This window comes from Ascaphus truei, chromosome 18 (assembly GCF_040206685.1).
Source record: "Ascaphus truei isolate aAscTru1 chromosome 18, aAscTru1.hap1, whole genome shotgun sequence".
NCBI classification, from domain to species: domain Eukaryota; kingdom Metazoa; phylum Chordata; class Amphibia; order Anura; family Ascaphidae; genus Ascaphus; species Ascaphus truei.
This window is the reverse complement of record NC_134500.1, coordinates 19999722-20025828: the sequence shown is the minus strand read 5'-3', so window position 1 is coordinate 20025828 and position 26107 is coordinate 19999722. Positions and strand designations below refer to the sequence as shown.

At 42.0% G+C, this 26107-nt stretch overlaps 1 protein-coding gene across 1 annotated transcript in view; it reads right to left on the bottom strand.

Annotated features, from left to right (window-relative positions):
* Positions 1-568: 568 nt before the first annotated feature.
* The window catches only part of MINDY2 (MINDY lysine 48 deubiquitinase 2), a 44095-nt gene continuing 18556 nt past the window's right edge, over positions 569-26107 (bottom strand). Inside the window, exons 5-9 of the mRNA XM_075575798.1 lie at positions 24359-24461; positions 17171-17313; positions 9844-10017; positions 7960-8139; positions 569-5619 (exon numbers count right to left, since the gene is read on the bottom strand). Coding sequence (XP_075431913.1) covers positions 5488-5619; positions 7960-8139; positions 9844-10017; positions 17171-17313; positions 24359-24461 — 732 coding nt within the window. The 3' untranslated portion in view covers positions 569-5487. The remainder of the gene's footprint in view (positions 5620-7959; positions 8140-9843; positions 10018-17170; positions 17314-24358; positions 24462-26107) is intronic.

The window sequence follows — 26107 nt, the reverse complement described above, 5'->3', positions numbered from 1 at the left end:
TCATTTGTTTCTATACAGATTATACTTCAATAGAAATGGCTATGTCCCCCATTTGGTAATCTAACACTACATCGTTGGGATGGAGAAATGTGCGAGCTTCTTAAATTAATACATTTACAAAACTGACAAATGTTAACGCTGGTAGCCTGCTGAACATGCTTTATACAGATTACCATGCTTTTCCCGACTGGACTGTAAATGTTTAAATAGAGGGCTTTCATTTGACGTCATGTTATAACTGTGTATAATGACACATTTTCTGTAGCTGACATTCGGATCCGAGAAACTGCACCTGTCCCCTTGAAAAGATTTTAAACCAGCAGTCGCAGGAACAATTCCATTTTGTTTTTGGATAGTCTACATCTTGCCATAATTAGCAGAATGTCTACTTAATCACAATAATTAAATGACAATGGCTTTGATAATGCAATTTTGCTCCTGGAAACCCTTTTACACCACACAGTATCTGCTACTACAGTCATGATGATGCTGCTAGCTGTACGTTGGCACAATAACATGAGAAAACAATGGCTACTCTGCCTAAGAAACTGATTATAAACAAGACATGTTATTTTATTGTGCTTTATTTTAACCAAATTTGGGTGAGCTACTCATGTGACGTGTTAACATTTAAAGCTTGCCAAGTTCTGCCACTCTTGCATAGCTTCAGTACTATTTTTTTATTTTTTATTATTCCATTAAAATAAACGTGTAGAAAAAGGATGGAGCCTGACAAATTATCTGCAATTGACACAGTTGTGAGCCACCTCATTTTCAATTTAAAGGCTGCATATCTCAATTTTTCAGATGGTATTGACGGAATTGTGGTAAATTGAGAGTGACTAGGATTTATCGACCACTTCAGTGCTCTGTACCTGTACTACAATATACTAGACAACAAATCTACCCAGCAAAATCATTTCCACTATCCTTTCCTGAAATGTCTGAGAATGCCTTGGGACGTGATGATTGCAATTCTAGTGATTCTCATCCAAGCTCCCCCTACCCCCTTTAGCTATTATTCTTATGTTAGTAGTGTATTGTGGACTTTGACCCAGAGCCACAGAGATCTGATTTAGACTTAACCAAACGTCACATCTGATGTATATATGCTAATTTAATGAATTGTAATATACTTTAATTAATTTTAATATACTTTGCTTATCCATATTTGTATATAGCCCAGGTATGCTCTGTTTCTGCACAGGTGTCCCACGTGTAGTATAAAAGGAGTCTTTGGAGCACTACATAAGCAATGAAGAATGAATGTTATTATTTAAAGCCAACACAAGGCAGTGTAACTTATGTTAAGCCAATGCAAATGCGATAACAAATAGACAATGTTTTTATATTTAGCTTTGTGGATTCACAACCTCAGGGAGCATACCGCCCCTTACTGATTTTGAGAACATGATATTGTGCGCCCTTTGTTAACATTAACTAAGCTCTAGGCCTCAATCCTTATTTAGAAGCACTTCAAATTTCAATGCTTAGTGCTCTTGTCAGGGAAGGGGCTAAGGGACTGGTGAATTAAACATGTATGCAACACCACACATATTGGTGTCCTGTCTTCTTCTGATGTCTTCCGTGTATAATACCATGTGCTAATATTTATAAATACAACATACTAATACATACTCCAAAAGCAGAAAGTTCAGAAAAATGCAGGTTATTTTATTTTCATTTTTTTTTTAAAACTGGCCATCTAGGTATCTGACCTACTGCGATTACATCAAATACACGTGCGGCAAAAAGCTGGTTAATAACCAATTCAGGAGTGACACATTGCTTAGCAATGCTTCTCTGGCACCGGAATGGTTAAAGTATAGAACAGATCAAGGCTAGTGATCATTTGTATTCATAAAGCATGTACGTGGGGGAAAAACAAGATTTATCTTTATAAGTATCAGATGCCACAGAGAAACACGTCCCTCCTACCCCCAGTAGCAGAGTAAAAGCAGCAGTGCTACTGTTCAAAGGTGGATGCGAGTTGCAATACCAGAGAATCAACTCCACGGTTTATAATTGATTTTCTATAATATAGATATATACGTTTAATGCTTCTTGTAAACCATACCTTGGAGAGGCACTGTTTTACACACCAGGCACCATGAAAAAAAATATATATATTTTAGCCAATACACATGCATCGCTCAAACCACTGTAGCAATTAGTACTGCTTTGTAACTACAGCATAAGCAAAGGTCACAGCCTATTTTAACAAATGTGCAAATATAAGTTTATAGTATTCATCTGCATCTGAAAATTACTTTATTTCACAATAAAGTATATGATCAGGTTAACAAAATCTTAATAAAGGATGATAATTATTTTCTTCAGGAAGAACCGCTGCTTTAAAAGAACAAAGCCATCGATCACAAGCATTGCCGTACAGAACCACTCAAAGTGTGTCTTGGTTTAAGATTTGGATAGCTGTAAGAGGTGCATGCAAAATGTTCAAAAAGATAGTATTTATTCAGATCATCTTCAGGACTGCTGAGCAGTATGTAAAAATTAGATTAAAAATCAAAACAGGGCAAAGAGTAATATTTTGATTGTACCAAAAATATGACTACATCTTCAGAATAGGGAGAGGACTGCCTTTAGAAATTATTTTCATTTCAGTCCAGTCCTGGATGACCCATAGGATGAGAAGCGTTGCATCTAGTTTTTGTACTGATGCATTTAACGTGTGTGTCATTTATTTCATCCAATGTTGTGCATAATAGTAGACCAGCTGTTAACCATTATTAGATTTATAGCCTTGAATTTCTCAATACAAATACACCCCCAAAAAAAGCCCAGATCTTGGATTCAACAGTGATGCTTGATTAGCTTCAAAGGATTTAAATTACTATCTTATACATTCAAAAATGACATTTCCATGTAAAAGTTCATAATAGTCTGACAATATGGTATCAAGTGTCCCTGGCATTTAGGGGAGAGTTGGCTGGGCTGCTTTTAATCCTATGCACGTGGTCTGCACATGAGGCTGTTTAAATCTCATTTGTACCACAGTTCATTTTAAATCTGGACAGCTACAATTCTGCAGCCCTTATTCCCTGAAAAGCTCAATGCTTTTTTTCAAAAGTAAAATCTTGTGGAAATGAATGGATCCTGTTCCTTAACATGCACAGAAAAGTGGGCCAACACACAACAGTTATAGAGCACCTGTAAAATATTATGTTGCCTTCATAGACTGCTAAAAGGTGGTGACAAGCAGGTCCTCCAACCCCACTTCAGCCCATGCAAGGGAGCACTCCTTGTGCCTCTTTTCCCCAACTTCTGCCTGCTGTTTTACACAGCTTCGAAAGCTAACTCTGGGTCGGTCACAAAAGTGCATGGTCAGTGACCTTACTCTGACAGCCGTACCAACCTTTGAGTCTGTGTCCGAGGTTGCTGGCCCTGCGTTGTAAAGCTGGGCATGGTTCAGACCCATGTAGGACCAAGCTGATAAGTTAAATGGATTAGGAACACCCTTGGAAGTATAAATATTTCACTGGTAATGTAGGTAAACATTTTGCAGTTAAGGGTAGCATGTTACTACCTTTATCTCCCTCGTAGGCAGTACCCCTTACTAACTTGTTATTTTAATAGAGGGGGTGTGCATATCTGTTTAAGATGTTAAATAAACAGAAGTCCGATTTAACACTTTTACGGTCGAAAAAAATGCCAGAAATTTGGCATTTGTGATCGCTCCAGGAGTTATCACATGCACTCCCATCTGATGTAAATGAACGGAGTAGGGCTCCACTTTCGTTTTCATCGGGTTCACTGCCCTTTAGAAAGAGTATTTTTGCACGTCAAAAAGGGCCTGTGGGATGCCAGGTAAGTCATAAAGCTACTCTAAAGCAAGGGTGGCTAACTCCAGTCCTGAAAGACCACCACCAGGTCTGGTTTTCAGGATACCGATGCTCCAGCACAGGTGTCAATCAGTGCTGAAGCAGGGATATCCTGAATACCTTACCAGTTGGTAGCCCTTGAGGGTTGAAGTTGGCGTCCCCTCCTCTAAAGGTTCACACAAAAATGCAACAGCCCGAAATGGAAATCAGACATTATTGCACTTTTGTCCTATGTGGAACTGTGGCTTCCAATCTCTCCCTCGCACACACAGAAAACACAAGCGCAGTCCAGCATGCATCTCCAATAAATAGCATTTTAAATCAACACAAAAGTCTTGTTTCTACAACAAGGCCTTTACAAAACAATGTTTCCCCTTCCCGATGGTAAGCTGCCTGGTACTATTCCCAAGACTGATCACACTTGTCATTTGCAGTAACACCACATGTGCAGAGGCTGAGCGTACACTTCAATTCCACATCCATTTACTAGGATGCTTGGCCAGACCTCACATTAGGGGCTCATTTAAACCGATTTAATTACTTAAAGAGCTCAGGGGGGCTTGCAACACATTCAAACTGATTTTTCTGTAATGCCTTTGCAACACATTAACAGCACAGATTTTAGGAGATAAACACCATCACCTCAAAAATGATATATTTTTCACTTGGTCTATTATGGAAATGGTTGAAACAAGTAAGAAAGCTGTAGTTTTCAATTGCACCAGCATGTTGCAGACGCATTAGCAGTGCAAGATGTAACAGTCTTCTCTTTCAAGTACTAATTGGATTACTATTTTAGGACAAACTTCTGAGATCCCATGGATTGGGTACTGCTCTATAAACTAATCCCCTTACTCTACTTACATTCCACATAAAGAACAGTATATACAAAAAAAAAGAAATAATGTGGATAATTCTGGTCCAGTCCAACTGATAAAGTGTATTTTGCCACAAAATATATTTAAACTTGATATTTTGGGTACGACACCCAGATTATGACAAACGGTTCTGGAGTAAATATTTCCTTAAATTACATTGGTTAAGTCTCATTTTCGATAATTTCTTTTCCTGAAAACCCACAAAAGCAGCTTTGCACCGATCAGATACATCAATGCCACATAAGACAGATCTTAGGACAAGGATATTAAACTAGGGCTTAGCAACGCAAAACATGCAGCGGCTTTTCCAGACTCACCGAATTGCAACACTTCCCAAAATCCCTTGTGTAAACCCGCCCCCCCCCCCCCAACCCAACCCCTCCACACCTCTGCCTGATTGGAATACAGTATCTTTGCCCGTGTCTTTCCACAGTCCTTCTTGGAACAAACCTAAACCGTATTTTTCTTTCCTTTGTTCTGAGCAGAAGTTATTTAGGTTATAAAATCAAGAAATTAACTATGATGTAACACGGGCTGATTTGCGTACTGAGACCCTATGCCCATTAACTCCCGACAAGCACAAAGTGAAACACGAAGGAGTGTGGTGGGTGAATCAGAAGCTAGTCTGTTTCAGTTCGGATAGGGGAACTTTGTTACAAACAAAGCCATGGGGGGTATTCAGGCACAGATGGCTTAACAGGTGTCTCCTTCCTTCATCCACTCCCATGCCTCCATGTTGTCACGGGGGAACTCACTTCATTTCCCTGTTACAAAAGGACACAAGTATTCTTCTCTTTCTCCTTTTCCCGTGGCTCTTTCCGCTTCCTCTCGCTGCTCCCTGGTGGTCGGCCACAAGGCGGAGTGCCATCTCCCTGCGGTGGCGGCTGCTGCTGCCCCGGCTACAATGAAACAATAAAAGACAAAATCAATGAACAACCAAACACAAGCGCCAAAGAGCAGAACATTGAGGACAAGGGCAATCCATCTCTTATCCATCAAGTTATTATAAATGGGTTTGCCTCCTTAAGATCCAATAGAAATTTGGGGAGTATTACTGTATTATTTATGAATGCTGAACTTTCATGTTTCACTTTGGTTGGGTTAATCAGAAAGGGCAGCAAAAAGCGCATAGTAACTTGTGAGGCCTTTAATGCTCTGAGAGAGATAAAGCAGTGAACAATGCAGGATATTAGATTTTCTACACCAAAGACACTGGGTCAGCGGAAAATCACAGGCTCTAGTAGCATTTCAGACACGCCAAGATTTTTATTTTGAAAACAAGCAATTTATTATATATTCCCATTAGCCGGACTAGTTTGAAATCATCATCTGGGGGTGCAACATTGCTTCTAGCCCATAACTGATGTACCCAGGACGCACTGCAGCTGTGTAATAGATAACAAATGATGAAACAGTTAGCAGAACACCTGGTTCATCTCTCCAGTGGCAAATTCAATAAATTACCTCCATAAGGGCTATAGTACCTTGCAGAAGGAATAATCTGATGGCTACCAAACTAATACAGGCATACCCCGCATTAACGTACACAATGGGACCGGAGCATGTATGTAAAGCGAAAATGTACTTAAAGTGAAGCACTACCTTTTCCCACTTATCGATGCTTGTACTGTTCTGCAATCGTCATATACGTGCATAACTGCTATAAATAACGCATTTGTAACAGGCTCTATAGTCTCCCCGCTTGCGCACAGCTTCGGTACAGGTAGGGAGCCCATATTGCTTTTCAGGACGTGCGGACAGGCGCATGCGTGAGGTGCCGTTTGCCTATTGGGCGATATGTCCTTACTCGCGAGTGTACTTAAAGTGAGTGTCCTTAAAGCGGGGTATGCCTGTACAGCGTCAAAAGTTAAATCTGTAACAGGACTCAACTGGCTGCTCGCCCGCTAAGTTCCTTGATGTTGCCCTTAGACTGTCTGTTCCTGGTAATTGCATAGTAGTTGCATAGGCAACCAAGTGCAGATTTTCACACTAAAACTCACTTCTAATTTAAGATAATGTATAAATATACATACACGGCCTATAGATATATACGCAGTATATATGGTACAGATGTTTTCAATTCTTGTAAAATGTTGAAATGTAGTAATTTGTAAGTCATTCAATTCATCTACTTCGTAAATGACACAGTGATTATTAAAAATAAAGGCACACGTTGCTGCAACGTATTTGCAATAGAATTTTCTGATGCAGAGAGATGAGCATATCTAGCAAACGTGGTCTCCACTACCCCATGATGGGATGTTTGTCAGAATATTCATGCCACTGCACCCAACTGAAACAAAGCAAGTTCCACCTGTGAACACTGCAGGATTCCATGTCTTATCTGGACAGTGGCCTGTGGGAGTAAATTCAGTGCTTTCCATCATTTCAACAGCAAAGTGTTCTGCTGATCAAAGTTTGACGTCCTGACTGAGGTTATTGTGTAGGGTACAGTAGGTCTTACAGCACAACATCAACCATTCAAACCAATGTTATACTACTCAGACGCGATACAGACCGGTGATTGGATCACTGTCTAACCTATTATGCAGCAGGATTGGGCTTAGTACAGCTAGCTGTTACGTCATTCCGGCTCCGCCCACTACCATGGCGATTGGAGGGCGCTTCGCCGAGCCCCCTCCCTACGCAGTTAAATCGTTACGAGCGGCTCACTATCTTTACATCCCTTGAAAAAGCACCAAAGTGACACGGCTGTCGGGATTGCTGCTAAACTCTCACAGGCATTATAGTGCATTGGAAGCACTTTTTCACAAACAGCATACTGAGCTTGAGATTGAGCCTCACTGAAACAGGACTAAAGATTACCTTCCACACTACTGGTATCACAAGTATTACAGTGGTTTTTATGCACAGTTATTTACCTGCACTCGCCTACCTTTGCGAGCAGTAACTGTTTTCCCCTTTAGGTACCATCTGGTGTTATTGCAGTTAGACCATAGTCACCATACTTGCTTTTTAACCACCTAACTACATCCACCAGCATCTATGTTACAATGATTGAATAGACATATGTTGTGTGTTCAATCCCAGTAACATATATATAAATTGTAGCATGGTCATTTGTCATCAGAACTCGGTGCCCAGGACATACTTGGAAACGAGAGGTAACTCAATGTATTACTTCCTGGTAACACATTTTATAAAGAAATACATGCCGCACATATATACAGATTAAAAAAATTGCTCAATGCGCCTGCTCTTGATCGGAGGTTCTATACCTGGGCTGGTGCAGCATCCTCTGCTTGCTCTTGCTCCTGGTAATACTGGGAGGCCCTCTTGTCTTCTTCCTCCTGAAGTTTTTTGGCCAGCTCCAAGTCACTGATTCCCTCGGGGATCTGCTCCCAGTCAATGTCTTGGTTCTGCTGTTCTTGCTGTAGTGACAGAGCCATCAGATAATCCTAGAGAGGACAGCAACTATTGTCAAAAACCCGCATGGTGAAATGTGCAGTTACCTTCAAAATTACACCTAGCCTGCTGCATTTGGAAGCTTAACCCATTCATTGGTGGAGGGGCATGTAACACATTGCAAACCCATGCACTGCACACGCTCCAGCAGGAAAGGGCCGTCGTAGCTGGCGTTTAGTAATACCACAGCTTTACGCCGAATCAAAATATTTATTATAGAATTGGGTTTCTCAATAAAACTTATACCTTATACAAGACAACTGAAATAGTAGAATGACGTTAAATCATGCAACTGCTATTTAATATATACAAAACGAACGTGAACGCTACGAGGTGGGAGGGCGTCAAAACATTCTCCACCGTTATGTTCAGATAGTGGGAATAAAATAAAAATTAAAACACCCACTTTAAAAACAACTGAAGTTATTTAAGCTCCCTGAACCTGAAGAGTATTTTTTTCTAATACTTCTTTGTGTTCTGGTCATACATAGCCGGCAAAAGAAAAAAAACTTAATTCACCACAGAGCAATAAATTAAAAGTGTAATTTCCATTACCCATCAGGAGCTCTCCCAAATAACAACATGCGGGTAACAAACCCAGGCTGTGCAAACAGTTACTGTGCAGCGCGACTCACATGTAGAATAGTAACTGAACTTTATACTTTAGATGTTGAAGATTCAGTGCAGCAACACGAAAACAAGTAATTATAGGAAGCAGGAGCCATGAGCAGTTGTCGCAGAGCTGATAAATAATGTATCGAGGTTTCATAAGCTTTGCCGTAAGACATGGCAGTAATATGACAACGGCGCTCAATCACTTCACACATCAGTAGGATCCCATGCTAATGGCAAAAAAATCAAATGGCATTTTCTACTTGATCGTTGGAATAAAAAGATAAGAGCCCTGTTGTGATTCTGTTAAAAGTACTTTGATTAAATAGAAATGTCCTTGCCAGAGATTAAACTCCTGTTGTGACCCCACAGCTTACATTTTATGGTTATCAGATCGACGTTTAATAAACAGATTGAGACATACAATGTGTGTGCGCGTTTAAACATACGTGTAAGTATGCGAGCACGTGTATGTGCATGGATGCATATGCGTACACACGTTGACAGACGCACTAAACGGAGGTGTATGTGGCTGGCACTTGGCGGTTTGTCCCTCGAGACACTGAGGACTCGCTATTCCATCTATGAGAACTTTTTCTATTTCAAGAAAACTACGAAAACTCGATACCACCAACAGCTCTCCGGTCTGGACTCAGTCGGTTAGATTGGCCGGTGACAAAATTCATCTCACAATGCTTATTTTCCCTCTATCATTGTGAATATTTCTTTAACGTGTGTGCGTGCGTATGTATACACACACACACACACACCATCTACAAACACACACCCAGCCACCATCATGATGATCATCTCTTAGCTACACAGACCACAACCATCACCAATCTACACACACGCATGCCATCATCTATCCACAGGTAGATATTTGGCAATAGTGTATTGTGACATTAGTATGCAGCCGCTTTCTATCGTAACAAAAGGAAAAATAGGACTTTAAAAAAATAAATTAAAAATAAACTTAGTATTACAGCACCTTTAAGTGACCTTAACGACCATGATCTGGCATCAATGTGTATGCTTTTACATTACAAGGCTTAGAGCAGCCAACAAATCCCTAGTTAAATTACCTGATTGATTTGGTCTTGCTGCCCTTGGTACACAGTTTCCGGATCAGATGGAGGACGCAGGTGGAATTCAGAGTCACAGAAATTTCCATCTCCATCCACATTATGTAAACTCTCCCAAATAATATTCTCTTCTGTGAGAAAACCCTGGTCTGTCACCAGCAAGTACAACTGACCCTGAATGGGAAGATTAGAAACAGCGTTAGATCAGTGTACCCTGTCCTTGAGTAAGATTAATTCTAACGGTCCTTTTATTTTGGTGGGTGAAACATTAGCAGGCCAAGGTTACATTAAAATAGTCTGTACTCTGATTTTCTAGAGTACAATAAGCCACCATTCAATATCCCCATCCTCCATAGCGTACATATGTAAGCAAGTATACTATATTGCATTAGGAGGTTATTTACAAGACAGGCTCTTCAAAGTGAGTTTATTTAAAGCCAACTCTCGTCCCCACTGCAGACTACCTTTTTCACATTGGCCCTTTCCGTGCCAGGATGTCCATTGTTGCCGACATTTTGGCTCCAGGGTCATGTGATTGCTACTGCATGGCCTAATCCCATCCCGAATGTCAGGTACGAAAGAGAATATTCTTCTTATTCATTCTGATTGCATATGAAGCACTCTGAAAGTCATGACCGTAATCAGCCCTAGACATGAACATAACTTTTTGATGTTCCTGGAACATACTAGGGCTATTGCAAAGATTAAGTATGTGGGATGGAGAGGGGAATCCAATAAGACTGTATTGGACCTACACCCAGAAAACCACCAGGTTCACAAAAGTGCCAATATGGCATGTTCTCTCTCTCAATATGGTACCGTGCAAGCTTCCAGCCAAAGAGCCTAAACCTCTGGTGGGCAAAAGGCGGCCTGCTGGATGCATGCAGCCCCTCTGGGGCTTCACCTGTGGCACACAGTTGCCCTCCCCTTAGAACAAAAGGAGCAGAGATGTTGCTGGCATGAATCATGGCTTCTCCCAGCTCCTTAATGACTGTGCCAACACACCGGCAGTAAGCAGATGTGGGTTTGCGGAGCCGCACGCGGACCACACCGTGCATCACTGTTGCCATCTCGGCTTGTTACCATTCACTGAGCGTTACAATCCTAAAGTCCTGACGGTCTAAAAGGTAAAACCCAAAAGGTTTTAATTGTGAGTGCATAAGCTCTATTTGTAACCTTCGATGATAAAAAATAAATAAATTATGCAATGGGAGAATTCGCAATTTTTCTTACAGATTAAAAAAAATGTTTAATATATATATACATGTAACACACACACACGGATATTTTTTTTAAAAAGTTCCCTTGTGGTACACAAAATGGTTTGATAAATATTGTTATATATTCTCATTAGTTTCATTCAATTGATTGCACCTTTTAATTTAGCGCCATCTTTTCACTGGTTCTCAAGCCATACTTTCTACCTGCGCTGCTACTGCACATGCTGAGTTACTAAGATAAGACTATGTTAAACACAGTAAACATCAGTGGAGAGTCCTACACTACTGTCTTGGCAGGGCCCTTCAGCAGTGATGAGAGAAATACAGTCAGCCTTAATGATGCAGTTTCACTTACTTGAAGAGAAAAATTCATTTAACAAATTGCATTTATTTTTTTATACTTGTTAATTTCTCCATTATTTACCTATATAAGAAAATGATTGGAAAAAAAAGTCTCATATGCACGCATTCTATGTACTGTTAATAAGTGGTAGCTATAGATATTGCTCATCATCTTCAACCCTTATAAACCACTGCAGGATGAAGGCCTCCCCAAGGATCTTCCAGGCACTGCGGTTACAAACTTCTTATTGCTCAAACAAATGTTCCGATTTCATCCTCCCATCTTACTTTTGGACGCTGTTCTCTTAAATGCAGTACAGTACCATCTTTGTCCAACGAGGGTCATTTCTTCTTGCGATACGTCCGGCCCACTGCCATTTTATTTCTTCTTCCTTGTAATGTCACAGACTTGTTTGGTTTCTAACCCCTTCACTCTTTCTGGTTTTTACAGATAATACCCAGCAAACACATATCCCATACTTGGGAGTTGTCTGAAGCTTCTGAATTATCTTTGCAGTTAGGGTCCAAGTTTCATATTTCTAAGTACGTGAGCACAGTCAGAATACACTGGTCGAAAAAAAACTTTCCTCTTAAGGCACAGTGGAAGTATCCCTTGAGATATTTTCTTATTTCTTCAACAAATAAAAATATCACTTGTGAGCACATTCACATATCTCAGACAGGTCTGCAACCCTGCCTATCCCCATTATCTCTTAGCATACAGGGCTTCCACGGCAGCCAGGGATTATGGGAAATGACATGCAAATGAGCAGCACCTTTTGCATCAAATCCATTTTCATTCATCTTATTTTATTCCAAATGAGCTGCATCCCATCTTCATTCTCCTATCGATTTCATTCATATAGAAAAAAATATTTGCAGCTTGTGTTTCTTGAAATAATGTATCTTTAAACGTGCCTCGAATATTTAAATAAAATAACTATAAATACAAAATCAAACACACAAAAACTAAAAAGCAAACCTAATAAATAATTTCTGGCTGTGGAGATAAAGCAAATCAAAATGTAAAACCATGACACAAACCCACTTAAAACTACAATTGTATTTTTTTTTGCATTTACATTTCAGGCTGAACATTTTGTTGTTTATGAGATAATTCGATGGAAAGATCCTGTGGGGCGTTTTGGCAGGCAGCGCTTTCACAATTTTATTGTGGAGCAATAATTCAGAGGCTTGCAATTATAGCCTAGAAAAACAGCATATAATTCACCATTTGCAAAGGCCTACTCAGCAGAATCTAAATGCCGTTTGTGGTATTAAACAGAACTGCAGAGTGCAAGAGCGTGAGCTAAAGCAGAGGTCACAATGAGGAATTGTGATCCTTCTTCCTGGACAATACGACACAATCATACAGTGCATGATCCAGCATCATTTAGGTCAGGGGTGCTCAACTCCAGTCCTCAAGGCTCCCCCAGCAGGTCAGATATCCCTGCTTCAGCACGTGGCTCAATCAGTGGTTCAGTCACATAATGAGCCACCTGTGCTGAAGCTGGGATATCATTAAAACCTGACTTGTAGTGGTGGTGGTGGGGGGGGGGGGTGCAGATCAACTTAGCAATGTAATTAAATCTTATATCAGCAGCTACCCCACCACCCTTTTTTTATTTGCCAGGTTGGGATCTAGGGGGGGGGGGAGAGAGAAGCTTTGCCTCGCTAATTTCAGCTCTGCAAATCACTGGTTTCCTGGATACTAACCAGTGAAGGTACTTCCTTATATTTAAATCCCACCTCCAGCGCCATGCGGGCCAATAGACAGCCGCAACGGATTACTTTGTCTGGTGACGCCGGAGATTTGAAAATGCCATTTTGTTTCTACTAGAGGGGACATGAATGTATTCCCTTCAGCGGCAAAGTATTCAAGAGAACCAGGGGTTCCCCGAGGTTGAAAATAGCATGTTTCAGCTTTGGGGCACCCCTTTGCTCCCATGCTTATAAGAAAAAGGGGTAAGGAGAGGGGGGCAAAAATAAACATTGTACATGGAGACTGCTACTTTAAGAAGCCAATATGAACTTTTCACATCTTTTAGTGTAAATGTATATTTTTTGTCAGGCCAACAGAAATCCGGAAATTCTCTCATCAATAATTAGCTGTTCAGCCAATGATGGCATCATTACTTTCCAAGAAGAACAGAGGGAATAGCTAGGGGAGGTGCATTATGTTAAGAAAAAAAACAGTTCTGCTTTGTTTTTAATAGGAATCAGTTATTGATTTTTCATATTCAAGCACTACCATCGGAAGACTTTTGTTCTATGTGGGACTGTCCCTTTAAAAGTAGCACACAGATCCTGTGCTACTACGGTCACCATTATACCCAAAATTAGGAAAAGCAGCTTCTCTGATGCCAGGAGTGAACAAAAGCCACCAGCGGCTGCACCAACAGAGGGGATTCAATAATAATGTATTTGTATCTCTTCTCTTAAGTGGAAGAGTAGAAGAAAAGTGCCGTATGACTTATTTAAGCCACTGAAATGATTAAATCTGTGCAGGTTTGTTCGCCGTGTTAACATCTGCTATCGCTGCATCTCCCCTTCAGCTCCAAGACTTCAGTCTGTGTGATTGTGGCTAAAAATACTGCTCTGTGTCTTAACTGATATCAGATGCTTTATTGCAATTATAATTCAATACCATACGCTGGGAGTGCAAGCACTTTTATTACAGCAGAGCCAGCCTATGCTGGCTCTGAGCCTTGGATGTAAATCTTCAAGTAAAGATTAACGCAGTTGAACGGCCATTCTGTTAACACTCTCTAGGCATATCTTAAAGGAGCAATGCCAAAGTCGGTGTTCAATTTAGGGGCCTCTGAATGGAGAAGTGTTTGTCAAATCAAATCTTTCCTTTACCCTTATCTGAGAGCCAATAAAGATAAGGGGAGGTGGACACTCTGGCTGTACCAACAATTGCTGAACACACCTTGACATCAGACAAAAGGGAGAAGTCAGAAACTAAAAGCCCTCCAAAGACTAACTTTAAAAAAAAAAAAAAATCATTTGAGATAAAAAAGGGTTCAGTAATGAGACCCCTTAAACAGGGCATGGGAATTCATTCATTTTGGTCCCAGGAGGGACTTCCCCTTTAAAGCCGGTAAAAGGATGACCACACGCTGTTGACAAGAAGTGGCATCATACATTTCCTAACTGCACAGAAAGTGTGGAGACTGTACATGCACTCATCCTGCAAGAGGGGGGACGTGATGGAAACCTTTAAACGCATCAACAGCGTCAACAGGATACAGGACACAAGCATTTTCAGAAAGACGTGCGGTCAGGACATGAGGGCATGCGCTGAGCCTACAAGCTGCCGGAGGAAGTTTACGGAAGCATTTCCTTCATGGTAAGGGTGGTGGATTCATGGAAGAGCTTCTCAGCAGAGGTGGGGGAGGCTAATAGGTAAAGGGGTTTAAAACTGTTCGGGGTACAAGTGTATCCTAAACGCAAAATAAGGTTAGATTTGTAATGTCTTTACCATTATACCACACAGCGTTTATTAGACAGCAGTACTGGATTTATTTATTTATTTTTAAAGGGGTCAGGATCAGAACAGAAATTAGGGACAGAATAGCCACATGAGCATTATGTCATTTTGATTACGTTTTATGAATTACAAATGATCACATTTCAAAGTATTTAGAACATCTGTACCACAATTATATTACCTCAGCTGACAACAAGATAACTGCGTTTAGGCGTTTCAAAAAAAGAAAAAGAAATTAAATGAAGTCTAACAAGTCCCAGACGCATGACTTGGTTCTTCAGCACTGGCCACGGATTTAAAGAAAGAGCCAAAACGCACAGCAGGTACAGAGAGCATGGGTGGCATAGCTGTCAATCACCAAAGTGCCTATTAGGCCAGGTCCCCGCTGGCTACTGCAGCGCCCGCTGTGGCGGACACTGCAGGGACAAGAGCCGCCCCACAATGGGGCCGAGCCCGCTGCGAGGGGGGGCCGGGCCCGCTGAGGGGGGTGGGGGGGGGGGGGCGCACTGGGCAGACAAACTCCTGCTCAAGAAAATTGAGAGCAGGAGTCGCGATGGAGTGCTAGGCCACGCCCCCCCCGGTGGTTCAGCCAATGAGGGCGAACCCACCGGGTGATGTCCCGGCTGCGCCTCCGTCACGCCCCCCCAGTCTTTCCCCCTACAGCTCTCTGCAGACCGGGGAATCGGCTGCACGCGCCGCAGCGGGGCCACCGCCTAAGGTGGAGGCCCCAGTACCTCCGCTGCACGCGCGCCCGCTAGACTGGCGGCGCGTGCAGCCGATTCCCCGGTCTGCAGTGAGCTGCAGGAAAAAAGACCGGAGGGGGGGGGGGCGTGGCGGGGGAGTGACGGGGCGCGGCCATGACGTCACCCGGCAGATTCGCCCTCATTGGCTGAACCGCCAGGGGCGTGGCTTAGCGCTCCGTCGCGAGTCCTGCTCTCAATAGAGCAACTCTCGCCACAGCGCTGTGGCCCCGGCGCCATTGAGGGGAGGGCTCTCGTCCCTGCAGCGTCCGCCACAGCGGGCGCTGCAGTAGCCAGCGGGGACCAGGCCTTAGTCTCTGCAATTCCTTGCAGCATGGAGCAAGGTATTGTGGGGTGCAGCATCGGAAGGGGGAAGGGAGTTGTACAATCATTGAGGAAAGGGATCTGTATGATCATTGTTTGGTGGGGGGGGGGGGGTCTGTATAACCATTGGCTGGATTCTATACAATAGAATAGCGATTCTATTGTGCGGCTTGACGTGGGAGCTTTAAACTTTGGAGGCAAGTATCTCGGGAAGCAGGGGGTTAATGAGGAAATGAATGGGGTTCAGCTCCGGAGACACCCTGCTTCAACCCTATGTTAATTTTGTTTTTTAAATGCATGAATTGCTCCTTTAAAAGATGCCAAAAGCATGACAAATCTCTTAAAGTAACTTAGGTAGCCCGACTCAAATCCTCTTAGCTTTTATAAGATTTTTTACATTTTATTTTTAACACAGCACATACCTTAGTCACCTGCCTACGGCAATAATGTGTGATAGCAGCCAAACTCTTGAAGCATGCATGAGGTCTAAGCAGCAAGAGTTAAACTTTTTAATTATCACTATTTCCACATACCTGATGCAAAGGACAGGAATATATTATAGAAGAAAAGCACCATACGAAGGAACTTACAAAAGAATCTTGCTAGGGGCTAGCCAGGTGGTTAGGGAAAACATGCAGCCATATTACCAAGGCCGTTTGCAGCGATGTCTTGTGATATTTTCTATGCTTGCTCCCTGATAGACGCACACACACTATTTCAATATCTATGATCATTGTAATAAAGGCAAAGTAAATGGTAATGCTGAAGATGGAGCCATGCTTAATCGTTAGTTAGCTCTGTCAAGCTTAACCTTTGCCAAGATTTTTCATTACATTACTCAAAAGAAACGGCTACAAACCTATTTTTTCTCTCCCCATCTACTCCTTATTTTAAATAGCATACAGAGATCAGTATTTGCTTACACATTATACACATCCTGCAGTTAGTAACCGGCGAAAAGAAATGAGCAAGCAAAGCAGAAGGGCAAATACACCTGGACCATGAATGCTTTGGGCAGACATGTTGGCGACTTTCATAATTACAGATCATATTTCAGTTTGAAGGCCAGGAAAAGGTTTTAAGCGATCGCAACCTCCCTCCTCTGAAAGGGTTTGTCAGAATATGCATTGCAATGCTTTGCAGGCCCACCCTTACCAGAAGAACCCACCCCCCCACAGCAAGGTCATAAACCAGTGTATCTATCTCACCTTATATTTGGTCATGGTGGTAAAGTGATTGTTCCTGAAGAACACACACAGCTCTCCTTCCTGCACTGTTGACGTCAGCTCACATAGCCCATGGTATGTCAGCTGTGTGGCGGTGCCGTTTAGAAACTGTTCAGCTACAAAGCCTGCAAGAGAAAGCAGAATGTTGGAAAGTCACCTCTCGGCATGACAGAGAATAGAACTAATCGGCTATGGCAAAGTTTCTCTTTGGAGTTTGGAACATAGATATTTTGCTCTTTATTAGAAAAATATCTATATATTAAAAAATTATAAAAACGCGACACTGGATCTGGATCTAAAACAACGCAACACTGTTTGAAAAAAGTGAAGCTACAGGAAAGCGCTGCTGGAAGGGTTTAAGCCAAGGCATCACAATGGCAGTGTGTTGCTGGCTCCCTCACAGAAACAAACAAGAGCTACAATAAGGGCAAAGCACTCAGCCATACATCAACTGCTCAATCATTTTGCATCACATGCCCTCTGGCAGCAAAAGTGGTATTTCAGAATTTAAATCTTTCAAATACAGGCAAGGGGGATTTGCTTGTGTTTCTCAAAAGTATACACAGTCTTATTTACTTACACAAGAGAATAAAAACGATATAGAACAAAGTTACAGAAGCAATGTTACAGAAGTTAGACGCAACGGGGTACAGACACTGTAGTCTTCCTGAAATTCATTAGTAAATTTACATTTAACAGAAACAGTTAACAGAGTGTTAATGTTGCAGTGCGTTTGATAATATTCTGAAGGCATTGATGCAGCATCGTAAAAGGATGATGAAACAAAGCAAAGCTTACAACCATGTCTTTATTCATGGGTGGGCAACTCCAGGCCTCAAGTGCCACCAGGAGTGAATATGGTGAGTGTTTTAACGGCGCAAACTAAATAAAAGTGAGCAGTGATACAGTGGTAAAGTGATTACAAGGTAACAGATGATACCAGCCCTGCTAAATGGTGTTGCACACTCCTACTTTGACCCAGGGCATCATGAATCAAACCTCCATCACTGATAACACGTGGGAAGAAACACATACAGAAATGCTGGTGCAATAACATTTTTGTCTCCAAGCAACAAACACAAAGGGGATACAGTAAACTCACACTCTCCCCAAAGGTTGCGTGCAGGAAGTGACTTGGGGTGCACTCCAACCCTAACTCAACTCTCGTCAGCAGCTTGAACTCCCGTCCTGCAAGGTCATCCACACAAAGTCTTTTCCCGTCTGCTTCTCTCACCAGCAGGCGCTCCGGAGACCTCTGACGTCAGTGCTGGATCGGCGAAAGGTTGGTATGGTGGCCTCCACGGTCCAAAAAGCCCAACGCGTTTCGACAAAATCCGTCAACCCCAGAAGAAGCCTACTGATTTGGCGAAACACGTTGGGCTTTTTGGACCGTGGAGGCCACCATACCAACCCCTCGCCGATCCAGCACGGACGTCAGAGGTCTTCGGAGCGCCTGCTGGTGAGAGAAGCAGACGGGAAAAGTCTGTGTGGATGGCCTTGCAGGACAGGAGTTCAAGCTGCCGACGAGAGTCAAGTTGGAGTGCGCCCCAAGTCACTCCCTGCACCATCAGTGATGGTGGTTTGATTCATGACGTCCTGGTTCAACAGAGGAGTGTGCAACGCCATTTAGCAGGGCTGATATCATCTGTTACCTTGTAATCACTTTACCACTGCTCACTTTTACTTCGTTTGCGCTGTTAAAACGCACTCACTCTATTCACTTTGGCATATTGCAGTTGGGAAACTGCAAGTGTTTCTTGGCACCACCTGAATATACCTTTAAGGGAAATTTTCATCATATTGCACTTTAAATATTTGTGTAAGTGTTACTTGTCACCAGTTATAAGTTTGCGTCTTGTATTCCTTTCACTCAAGTGCCACAACCAGGTCAGCTTCTCAAGAGCCACCTGTGCTGAAGCAGGGATATCATCAAAACCTGATCTGTCGGTGGCCCTTGAGAACTGGAGATGCCCACTCCTGCCTTATTTCATAAGCTGGAAGCAAAATGAAAAAGGTAAAGGAAAAAAAGGACCTGCCACAAAAGGGCCCTGTGTACTCAAAGATCAGAGAGCTGCTAGGAATTCACTGGTGCACAGCAATGCACATTTTAGTCGAGATCCTCACATTATCAGAAATTAATGAGGACATTTGTGCGGGTGAGTCATTTTAGAAGATGGAACACTGTCTTCAAACAAACCCCAGACACAGTCGCGCTCAAAAACTCCCCCTTCCCCTCTCAGGAACAACCAGATAGATTTTACCAGTACATCACATTTAGGATAAGCTATTGGTCATACTTATACGCAATGTAATAGGTGTCTTTGGAACCTAGAAGGTGGGATAGATTACCCTCTACTTGTCACAGTGGTGTCCTATCAATAACTGCCCTATGAAGACTGATTATGATCACAGTTCACATACTTGTGACACTGCTTTGGGTTGTGCACCACTAAGACGCACACATTTTAATTCATATTGGTCTGCAGAAACGGGTATACAGTACAACGGTCAGGGGTGGCCCACTACAGTCCTCAAGACCCACTCAACAGGTCAGGTTTTAAAGATATCCCAGCTTCAGCACAGGTGGCTCAATTGAAAACTGAGTCACTGATTGAGCCACCTGTGCTGAATCTGATCTCCTTAATATCTGACCTGTTGGGAGGGTCTTGAGGACTGGAGCTGAGCACCCCCTCGTTAGGTAACCTTTAGAAACCGGTCCTAACGAACTTCTGCAAATCTTTGAAGTTAGAACACACACACACTTTGTATCCAAGTTCCCTCATGCCAATATTCAATGCCATTAAAGATAAACAGTTTACCCTCAACAAAATTGTATCCTGCTTCTACAGGCATCCAAGCACAAACAGTGATTTATCTCATTAAGCAGTGGAATGTTAAGTGGGTGTTCTGGCCTTTCTGACCAATTATAAGACTAACCAAAAGCTTAACACTGTCACTGCCAGAGCATGGCAGTTCATATTTTGCTGGTTAACCGCTTCGTTGCCATACACACAAAATATAAAATGTTATGGCTACATTGTAACAAGACCTATAAATACAAGACATGCAGGAACTTGGCAGTTTGGACTTGCAGCATTTAAACAGCGCCTTTTAATGTATGAATAGGACTGCGCTTATAGTGCCGGCAACGTCGACCGCCGTGTCAAAACAAATACATTGTCGCCGTCATCGGCGCTTATAGTGCACGCTTCGGCGATGGCGCAACAGTGCTACCAAAAATTTGGTAGTCACTGATATTTGATTTTTGGAGAGACAGTCGCCACATGTGACTGCCTCTAAACCAATCACAGAGCGCCTATTGCACTCTGCCCTTTCCCTTGATGACGTCACTGGCCTTGTCGCCAGTGACGTCTATCAAACTTGAAATAAAACTTTCACCAATGACAACGGGTGACGTCACTGGTCGCGTCGCCGGAACTATAAATGCGGCTTTAGGAATAGCAGAGTAGAAAACCCACTGTCCTTGGAAATAAATGTAAACTAAATAGAAGGATCATCACTGTGTGAGAAGGGATCGGATTAATGACTGCCTTTGAAGACAAAAACCATGGTAGTAAAGTCGAATATACCTTGCTGCACTGTATGGGGAACGTGATTACGTCTACTGTGACAAATTATGGTTTAATCATTGTATGCAAAGATAAACCATGTGCTCCATAACGCACCTTTTGGTTATATCCTAAAACTAAAATTGTAATTTATATGTCATTACCCAGAATCCCTTGCCACAGTGAAAGCATTATATAATATGCTGTTATTATGGGGTAAGGCAGGTTTGGGAACATGTCAGGCATTTGAATGTGTTCTGCATCATTACATTACTCACCATACCTTGATTGTGTGTGTACCTGGCCAGGTGGTGTTGAAATACTTGATTTGGGACAGGATTTCGCGATTTAAAGTTCACATTCAGAGACGATGCACAAATTGTTAATTGATCTTTAGCAACAATTACACATTTTAACCGTCTCATCTCCAATAGGAAGTAGCTTTGATTAGCCTGTTTGAACGTCTTTTCAATGATTAATTTATCAAATCAAACAGAAATATATTCAGACAAACACTGATTTTCTGTGAACCTCACGGATTGGGAGTCAGTCTCACTGATTTAACGCATATGTGGTCTCAGATTCGGTTGAGTCACACTGATACAACGCAATACTTTACTATTAAAATATATATATTTCTCTGAAGCTCCAGATTTCACAGATTTCGGTTTTTGCAATTACACGTATAATTTTGTCTCGCCTAACTAAATTATGGAATGAAATTACATAAATATACAGAAAGCTCGCAGCTTTGTTTATCATTAACAGGGCTGAATTAAACATTGACTGGGGAAGACAATTGAATTGAATTTCTTATTGCTGTTGTACCTCGAGTAAAGTGAACTTTGTGTAACTGCTATTTCATGAATGACACTTTATTCTCCCCAAATGACTGTCCCATTTCCAGACAGCTGTCACCCTCCTGTAGTAAAATAGTTGATGGTATGTATTGCATGGACTTCTGACACACACTGCTGACTTAGATTAAATATACTGCATGTTAATGTAAAACAGAAGAGCCAAGAATAAAAATCCCAGGATTATATAAATGCAAGCCAAGTGTAAACTGGATAAAAAATTACTTGTCTAAAAACTGACACTCCTGATATTTCTCCCTCCCCACAAATACCCATTACCCACATATCTGTTACTTTGAGACAGTAAAAGGATAACATTGCAGAACTGCCTCTATCTATCATTAACGTTTCTAGCACAACATTAATCCCCTTTGCGAGGGCTCGGCAGGCAATATGAGGTGCCACTTTCGTTGACAGCTCTCATCTAAAGTTGGAAAGTTGTCGCAATGCATTTTCTCTCCGTGTTTTATCCCTGTTTATAGTCTCCCGCTGACGGCAGCACAGGGAATGTATGAAAACACATTACTTAGAAGTCTAAGCCTTGATGTAATACAGTAATTTGACAACAGGGACAAGCAAGTACTCCAATTCCTGTTACTAACACACACACCTTTTGAGCAAAGATCCAAGTGTACTGGACTTCCTACCAAATGTATGTAATCTCCTGCCCATGACACCAGGGCGTTGACCCTTTGTTATTGAACACACACACACACTCCTTGTAGCGTATACAACTCGTGCTACAATTAAATTTTAAGGCACTGATAAATATAATGCACTGTCAAGCCAAAAAGATCTGTATGAATACAGCGCTCACGTGGATGATAAAAGGATATACTGTATTGTGGTTGTCAAAGTTTGTCCCCTTCTTAAGCCTGTAACAATGTGTAAAGGGCTGCAATGGCTAAACCATGCAGAGAGGTGAAGAGGAATGTTGCCTCCCATCCTTCCTTTGTACACACTGCTCAGTGAATATGGCTGTCTTTACAGGGAACAAATGGTACAGTGGACCATATATTCACCAGGACTCCCTAAAGTACGTGCTTGGCACTAGTATGAACTCAAAATCTGAGCTGTCCATACCCTCCTGCTGGTAACCATCATAAGACTGAAATGACCATGAGAGATTGTATACGATACTTGAGCAAGATTCAGATACAACCAAACAATACATGGTTTTGTATGAACAATATTAGTTAATATGTATGTGGCTTAATTGACTTGGCATTTTCGAATGAAGATGCTGGTCTTGAATGGGCTTCTAGGTTAGACTGTGGTTTGAAATCTCACCGTGTCCCCTTTACATGATCTGAAACAGCGTGGTTTAATAACAGCACAGTATATGTTCCACTAAACTCTACAGTAGGTAAAACTAAATTAAAATGAGCTGCCTGAAGTCACTTTTTTTTTATTTTATTTTTTTTAAACATTTTTGTTTTATGGTGACAGAGCAAAAGCTGGAAACGGTGTATTTTTTATATTTATCTGACTATAGAAAACTACACACAGTACTGTATGTGACTGTTATTTAGCTGTTGGCTACAATGTTCACAAGCATGCAGGCTTTAGTTTGATCATTAAAGATGGCAGCTGCACAACCATTTAAGTTGGGTACGAGACTAACAAGCCCCTTACAGAAGATTTACTTCTTGTAAACGCCATACTATAGGATATTGTGCTTTTTCTGGTTCAGAGACATTCAGGCCTAAATTAAATAGCTATAACTGAAATGATCATTCAAAATATTAGAGTAGGTGTTAGCAGGTTCCGTCCCACTAAGCAAATGTATCTATTTTTCTGGACAATGAGTGCATCGATGTTTTAACAACTTCACTGTGAGAGGTACCTGCCATTGTCCAATAGAAATCACTCGTAGATTGGGACCTTTAACCCAAATCTGACCATTTATTTCCCTGCTGTGAAGCCTCTCACATATAGGATACATTTTACAGACCACTCTGGCTTAAAAGGTTTAGACCTTATATGATGCATATTAGATTTTCAAATGTTCAAACGCACCAGGATTTGGAAAAGCTTAGCTAGGTGCTAAAAAACATACTAATCTTTACAGGGCAGAAACTAATTAGGGACATTTTCAAACGCTTGCAGTGCGATGAACCAAAAAAAGAACACTGAATAGGGGTTTATTTCAGGCCAGGTCCCCGCTGGCTACTTCAGCGCTCGCTGTGGCGGACGCTGCAGGGACAAGATCCGCCCCACAATGAGGTGAGGTCTGCTGCGAGGGGGGGGGGCCCGCCGCGCCGACAAACTCCTGCTCAAGAATATTGAGAGCAGGAGTTGCGACGGAGTGCTAGGTCACGCCCCCGTCACGCCCTCCCCCCACCCCGTCACGCCCTACCCCCCCCCTGTCTTTCCACCTGCAGACAGGGGGACTTGGCTGCACGCGCCGCCTGCCTCGCAGACGCTCGTGCAGCGGGGCCGCAGTGTAATCGACTGAACAACACCAAAGTCAGGGGTGGCCAAGTTCAGTCCTCAAGGGCCACCAACAGGTCAGGTTTTAAGGATATCCCAGCTGCAACACAGGTGACGCAGTCATGACTGAGCCACCTGTGCTAAGGCAGGGATATCATGAAACCCTGACCTGTTGGTGGCCCTTGAGGACTGGACTTGGCCAACTGTAAATAACCCACAGCGCAGCCCATACAATGATGTGAAACACACACACACACACACTATGTGCAGGAAGCCTGCATATGTCCAAGTAATCAAAATCACTCACCCACCTTCACTAACAAGCTCACTGTTTTCTGACTGTTTACACGAGATGATCTTCTCTACCAGCTGGTTATAGCTGCAGTTACCAAGGGCCGTCACAACCTCCGCAATCTGCAAAAACATGAATGACAATGAGAAAAAATAGCCGCAGCGCATGCGGGAAGACAGCCGGCATCGGATTTGTGTTTGCAGCTTTAAAGCGACATGAAATAAAAGTGAAAGAGTGCAAGAAAAAACCTTTGCTTATGAAAGCCCCTGTAAAGTGAAAATAAACATTCTCATTACATATGATGCATTGAAAAATTAAAACCACAACATTCTTTTATTCAGATATGTACACACACCCACACATGTCTGATTATAGTAGTTGATTGTTCACAACACATTGTAGATAGAATGTCTCAGGTTAAAAGGCTTAAACAATTTGAAATGTAATTGTATGGGATTCTGATTTACAATCTAGATGTAAAAATAAGCAATACTATTCAACAAGGGTGTTCAAACACATTCTGTGACGACCGTATAATACGTTACTTTGTTTACTGTGGTTACCTTGGAGATGGACAGCTAAAGAGAAGGAAACCATGAGAGAGCTACACCCCCTGACGAAGAGTAATTATTCCTTGAAACGCGTCGGGGCAGCTCTCTTTTGGTCATACTTACAGGGGCAGCCTGTGGAGGATTAGTGGAGCAGCCTGCTAGTGACGTCCATCTGATACGGTGACGTCATTCCGCAAATCATGTGGTGCGGAAGGACCAGGGTTTTGCCAAACGGAGGACTCTGTTTCTTTCCACACTTGTGAGTTTGTCTGATTTTATAAATGCTTTGGTGTTACCAGTAAATGCTTCACTATGGATTTTGCACTTTTTTCGTCTCTTTCAATAATACATCACTTTGCCAAGATGCATAAAATAAAAAGGATCGGGATAATGTTTGGCTCTTCAAATCCCAAAATGTCAAGTTTAATGCCATGTATATTTTGCATCAAATGCACTTTTAAAGACACGAATCACTAGACAGACGTTTTAAGAAACCTAGTGGTCTAATCTCAATCAGATGAGAGAAACACCTTATGTATGATTAAGAGTATATATTTTTGTGTAAGTAGGCTGCCTCTCTGCAAAGGACAGAAATCAGTACAAAGATATTGTGGCCAGTCACAGTTATCAGCAAGCACGATGGGGTTTGGTTAAGAAGTGAGAAAGTTCTCTCGCTGAGGGCGATTTTATGTCATTCATACAAGTACAGCATTTTAGCGGCTTTGCCAGCACTCTGATGTATGGTTTTATTTCCAATAAAAGGCTCACATTTTAGAAGTGCAATAAGTCGCCCCAGGGATTCTTAATTATGGGAGACTAATTGCACTTTGCTCCCTCATATGTTGAAAGGCATGAATACCCTCAGCCGAACACACTCAATCTGTGTAATTATTCCTACAATTAGGCACCCTGCTGTCTTATTGAAGCTCCGCAAGACATTGCAGATTAAATTGCAGCATTGCAGATTTCTGCCAAACTTGAAACTATCCACATTTTACAAAACATACACATTTTAAAGGATTTTCAGCTGTAACATTGGTGTTACATTTTCTTTGAAATAAATAACACCAGCCTCATTACTTGATCCTGTTGCCATTCAATGCGCAGCCACCGAATGCTTTACATGGGAAGGTGGGAAATGGTATTAAAAAAGGAGCCACGTTTACTGTGGGCAAATTCAAGAAGCCAACATTTAGGGTGTATTGTTCTAAAGCCTC